Source organism: Nerophis ophidion, linkage group LG09, assembly GCF_033978795.1.
Source record: "Nerophis ophidion isolate RoL-2023_Sa linkage group LG09, RoL_Noph_v1.0, whole genome shotgun sequence".
Classification (NCBI taxonomy): domain Eukaryota; kingdom Metazoa; phylum Chordata; class Actinopteri; order Syngnathiformes; family Syngnathidae; genus Nerophis; species Nerophis ophidion.
Window position 1 is genome coordinate 10,766,807 of NC_084619.1, and position 6,233 is coordinate 10,773,039.

At 42.8% G+C, this 6,233-nt stretch overlaps 1 protein-coding gene across 1 annotated transcript in view; it reads right to left on the bottom strand.

Moving 5' to 3' along the window:
* Positions 1-3,008, bottom strand: part of vstm4a (V-set and transmembrane domain containing 4a) — a 28,201-nt gene extending 25,193 nt beyond the window's left edge. Inside the window, exon 1 of the mRNA XM_061910260.1 lies at positions 2,407-3,008. Within this exon, the coding sequence (XP_061766244.1) occupies positions 2,407-2,455 (49 nt within the window). The 5' untranslated portion in view covers positions 2,456-3,008. The remainder of the gene's footprint in view (positions 1-2,406) is intronic.
* Positions 3,009-6,233: the final 3,225 nt, after the last annotated feature.

The window sequence follows — 6,233 nt, forward strand, 5'->3', positions numbered from 1 at the left end:
CCAATCATGGCACCCACCTGTTCCCAATTAGCCTGCACACCTGTGGGATGTTCCAAATAAGTGTTTGATGAGTATTTCTCAACTTTATCAGTATTTATTGCCACCTTTCCCAACTTCTTTGTCACGTGTTGCTGGCATCAAATTCTAAAGTTAATGATTATTTGCAAAAAAAAAAAAGTTTATCAGTTTGAACATCAAATATGTTGTCTTTGTAGCATATTCAACTAAATATGGGTTGAAAACGATTCGCAAATCATTGTATTCCGTTTATATTTACACCTAACATAATTTCCCAACTCATATGGAAAAGGGGTTTTTAGAATCAATGCCTGTTTTGTGTTATAAAAAATTGCCTGTAGGAAAACAAAAGTACTATTATCAAGTCTTACTGGACATTTAAATAACTACAAAATACAAAACCATATTTGTAAATAGCAAAAACGTCTCAATAAAGATATTCCTTCAACAAACAAAAAATATCTATCTGTCCTAATGAAGATCAAGTAATGGCTCTATGAAAAACAAACATTTTAAATCGAAAACGGACGACCAAGACAGTATGTAAGAAAACAGGACATGTCCTGGAAAACTGTTTGTTTGGTCACCTTAACTAAGGGTTTGTGCATGCTCCACAATTGAATGTGACATGACTCTACTAACAAAATACAAAACACGCTGTAATTACAAGGTTTTGTAAAGTTGATCGTAGTTACTGAAGAAAACAGTAATTATAAAACAAAGAAAACTTTTGCAATGATGCCATTTGCTTACTGCACACTGAGGAGTTCTTTAAGTTCTAAATCAGTGGTTCTGAACCTTGTTGGAGGTACCGAACCCCACCAGTTTTATATGCGCATTCACCGAACCCTTCTTTAGTGAAAATAAAATGTTGCTTTTTTTCAAATTCAAGACAAAGTTGCATGTGTTTGGTAACGCTTTAGTATAGGGATCATATTCTAAGTAACAAAGACTTAATTTAAGGTTATTTGGACACTAGGGGAACATATTCTAAGTAACAAAGACTTCATTTAGAGTTATTTGGTTAGGGTTAGGGTCAGGGTTAGAGGGTTAGGGTTATAATAAGGCCATGCCGAATAAGGCATTAATTAATACTTAATGACTAGTTAAGAGCCAATATGTTACTAATTTGCATGTTAATAAGCAACTAATTCAATCAATCAATCAATGTTTACTTATATAGCCCTAAATCACTAGTGTCTCAAAGGGCTGCACAAACCACTACGACATCCTCGGTAGGCCCACATAAGGGCAAGGAAAACTCACACCCAGTGGGACATCGGTGACAATAATGACTATGAGAACCTTGGAGAGGAGGAAAGCAATGGATGTCGAGCAGGTCTAACATGATACTGTGAAAGTTCAATCTATAATGGATCCAACACAGTCGCGAGAGTCCAGTCCAAAGCGGATCCAACACAGCAGCGAGAGTCCCGTTCATAGCGGAGCCAGCAGGAAATCATCCCAAGCGGAGGCGGATCAGCAGCGCAGAGATGTCCCCAGCCGATACACAGGCAAGCAGTACATGGCCACCGGATCGGACCGGACCCCCTCCACAAGGGAGAGTGGGACATAGAAGAAAAAGAAAAGAAACGGCAGATCAACTGGTCTAAAAAGGGAGTCTATTTAAAGGCTAGAGTATACAAATGAGTTTTAAGGTGAGACTTAAATGCTTCTACTGAGGTGGCATCTCGAACTGTTACCGGGAGGGCATTCCAGAGTACTGGAGCCCGAACGGAAAACGCTCTATAGCCCGCAGACTTTTTTGGGGCTTTGGGAATCACTAATAAGCCGGAGTCCTTTGAACGCAGATTTCTTGCCGGGACATATGGTACAATACAATCGGCAAGATAGGATGGAGCTAGACCGTGTAGTATTTTATACGTAAGTAGTAAAACCTTAAAGTCCCATCTTAAGTGCACAGGAAGCCAGTGCAGGTGAGCCAGTACAGGCGTAATGTGATCAAACTTTCTTGTTCTTGTCAAAAGTCTAGCAGCCGCATTTTGTACCAATGGTAAATATGTTCCCCATACTAAAGTGTTAACATGTCTATTTTACTGGTGCACAAAATGCACCGTGCATGAACATCACCTTGTTCAAACAACAAAACTAAGACAGTGCATGAACTCACAACAAATCACACACCCTCAAATCAATCAGCTGTTGCCGTATCCGTAATAAGCCAACAGGGAGAAGTTTGCATTTACACGAAGAGTCAGGTGTGTTTTGACCTCGGCCGAACCCCCAAAGTCGACTCAGTTCGGTCGAACCCCACTGTTCTGAATAAAGTTTTAATTCCAGGGTTCACCATAAGCTATTTTCCTGACTCCTTCCATGCGTGCTCGCTCGCTCCATTTTTTTGCATTGCTGTAAACAAGATGGACATACCTGTGAGCAGAGCTTTAATCAGGACCAGCAGCACTACAGAGATGTACATTGTCCTCTCTCAGTGAATCCATAAACCCAGAAAACTGCAGCGCGCCTAAACAAGCGGAGCACGACTGCACGACCCAGCAGAGTCTTTGGCCGCGTTAACTCTTCCCCTCTTTCTCTTCTTTTTCGCCGTAATATGAAACAGTGCATGCTCTGTTCCTACTTAGGAACTCCCACTCATTCTCCCAGTAGTCTCTCTCTCACATTCTCTCTCCGGCCTGTTTCGGCTGTCTGTGTGTCCTGCTAAACGTAGGAAATGTCATTTCCTGAGTTCCTGCGAGGAGTCTTGGGCCAAGGCCTTAAACCCCAGAAGCCCAGTGTATCGGTCCAATCTCGTGGTTTAAGTGTTGGTCCATCACAATGTGTGTCATTTTTAGAAGCGAACACAAGTGCTGAAAGTGCGTTTCCATCATCCACAATTACTTGTCTAGTTATGGCTGTCTCCCGGTGGTGCGAACGCTGCCACTCAAATATGCTCAAATCTGTGCTTTTCTTTCTGTGTGTGTGGTAGTGATGCATTTGTGTGGATGTGCGCGTGTGTGGTGGGACTTCTCCCCCGTCTGGCTGCTGGAAAGAGTGGCACAGGCTTGTCTCTGGCAGTGGTTGACAGACGGTCCCAGGGGGATGAGGGCTGCTTTATTGGGCAGCCTAAATTGCTGAGGCAGGGCTTCTGCTGGCGCTACGAACGCCGGCGCCAAAGCCAAATGGAATCACAACAAAGTTAACCCTCGGTGTGTGCTTTGCAATGACAGCAGTGGTCTTGATGCCATTGATATGCTGCTGGCAACCACAAGGAAAAACATTTGCATATTACAGTGTTACTGTTACTCTCTAAAGTAGTAAGCCCCAGAAGTTGTACGATGGGGAAAAAAAGTATTTAGTCAGCCACCGATTGTGCACGTTCTCCCACTTAAAATGATGACCGAGGTCTGTAATTTTCATCATAGGTACACTTCAACTGTGAGAGACAGAATGTGAAAAAAAAATCCAGGAATTCACATTGTAGGAATTTTAAATAATGTATATGTAAATTATGGTGAAAAATAAGTATTTGGTCAACCATTCAAAGCTCTCATTGATGGAAGGAGGTTATGGCTCAAAATCTCTCGATACATGGCCCCATTCATTCTTTCCTTAACACATATCCATCGTCCTGTCCCCTTAGCAGAAACACAGCCCCGAAGCATGATGTTACCACCCCCATGTTTCACAGTAGGTATGGTGTTCTTGGGATGCAACTCAGTATTCTTCTTCCTCCAAACACGATGAGTTGAGTTTATACCAAAAAGTTCTATGTTGGTTTCATCTGACCACATGACATTCTCCCAATCCTCTGCTGTATCATCCATGTATCCATTTTGGTAAAAACTCTATCGCCGTGTTTGGAGGAAGACAAATACTCAATTGCATGGGTCTCACAGACCTGTAACTTCTTCTCTGAGAAGCTCTTCTGTCCTCCACTCGTCACCTGTATTAATGGCACTTGTTTGAACTCGTTATCTGTATAAAAGACACCTGTCCACAGCCTCAAACAGTCAGACTCCAAACTCCACTATGGCCAAGACCAAAGAGCTGTCGAAGGACACCAGGAAAAGAATTGTAGACCTGCACCAGACTGGGAAAAACAGCCCCAAAGCATGAAGTTTCCACCCCCATGCTTCACAGTAGTTATGGTGTTCTTGGGATGCAACTCAGTATTCTTCTTCCTCAAACACGACGAATTGTAGACCTGCAGCAGACTGGGAAAAACAGCCCCAAAGCATGATGTTTCCACCCCCATGCTTCACAGTAGGTGTGGTGTTCTTGGGATGCAACCCAGTATTCTTCTTCCTCCAAACACGACGAGTTGAGTTTATACCAAAAAGTTCTATTTTGGTTTCATCTGACCACATGACATTCTCCCAATCCTCTGTTGTATCATCTATGTATCCATTTTGGTATAAACTCTATCGTCGTGTTTGGAGGAAGAAGTATACTGAGTTGCATCCCAAGAATACTGAGTTTCATGGCTCTCACAGACCTGTAACTTCTTCTCTATGAAGCTCTTCTGTCCTCCACTCGTCACCTGTATTAATGGCACTTGTTTGAACTTGTTATCTGTATAAAAGACACCTGTCCACAGCCTCAACCAGTCAGACTCCAAACTCCACTATGGCCAAGACCAAAGAGCTGTCGAAGGACACCAGGAAAATAATTGTAGACCTGCACCAGACTGGGAAGAGTGAATCTACTATAGGCAAGCAGCTTGGTGTGAAATATTCAACTGTGGGAGCAATTATCAGAAAGTGGAAGACATACAAGACCACTGATAATCTCCCTTGATCTGGGGCTCCACGCAAAATCTCATCCCGTGGGGTCAAAATGATCATGAGAACGGTGAGCAAAAATCCCAGAACCACACGGGGGGACCTGGTGAATGACCTGCAGAGAGCTGGGACCGAAGTAACAAAGGTTACCATCAGTAACACACTACGCCGACAGGGAATCAAATCCTGCAGTGCCAGACGTGTCCCCCTGCTTAAGCCAGTGCATGTCCAGGCCCGTCTGAAGTTTGCCAGAGAGCACATGGATGATACAGCTGAGGATTGGGAGAATGTCTTGTGGTCAGATGAAACCAAAATTGAACTTTTTGCTATAAACTCAACTCGTCGTGTTTGGAGGAAGATGAATACTGAGTTGCATCCCAAGAACACCATACCTACTGTGAAGCATGGGGGTGGAAACATCATGCTTTGGGGATGTTTTTCTGCTAAGGGGACAGGAAGACTGATCCGTGTTAAGGAAAGAATGAATGGGGCCATGTATTGTGAGATTTTGAGCCAAAACCTCCTTCCATCAGTGGGAGCTTTGAATAGTTGACCAAATACTTATTTTCCACCATAATTTACACATAAATTCTTTAAAATTCCTACAATGTGAATTCCTGGAATTTTTTTTCACATTCTGTCTCTCACAGTTGAAGTGTACCTATGATGAAAATTACAGACCTCTGTCATCATTTTAAGTGGGAGAACTTGCACAATCGCTGGCTGACTAAATACTTTTTTGCCCCACTGTATTTACAACCTTAATGGAGGTGGTTGGAAGTTTTTCTAAAAGGCTATATAGGCAGATCGCATTTATTTAATATTTGGAATACATTAAAAAAATACCTCCATTGTCATGTCTTTCATAATGATTGTGAACCCATTTATCCATATATTTCCTACCGCTTGTCACCCTCAGGGTATGAAATTCCCAAAAAAGTGCAGTTCCTTTTTAAGAACTTTCTTCAAAATTGTGACTCTGGACTACTTCTGTGTGTTTGGTACTGCCACAAATGGTCGAAAACTGTATTACAACTGAATAGGGCTGCGGCCCATACGGACCACATCTGCGAAACAGATATTTTTTGGTTGTCTTCTAGGAGGCGCTCACGCCCCATTTTCTTATTTAAACGGGGATAGCAGTTCCATTCTATGTGTCATACTTGATCATTTCACAATATTGCCATATTTTTGCTGAAAGGATTTAGTAGAGAATATCGACGATAAAGTTCGCAACTTCATCCATCCATCCATTTCCTACCGCTTATTCCCTTTCGGGGTTGCGGGGGGCGCTGGCGCCTATCTCAGCTACAATCGGGCGGAAGGCGGGGTACACCCTGGACAAATCGCCACCTCATCGCAGGGCCAACACAGATAGACAGACAACATTCACACTCACATTCACACACTAGGGCCAATTTTAGTGTTGCCAATCAACCTATCCCCAGGTGCATGTCTTTGGAAGTTATGGTCGCT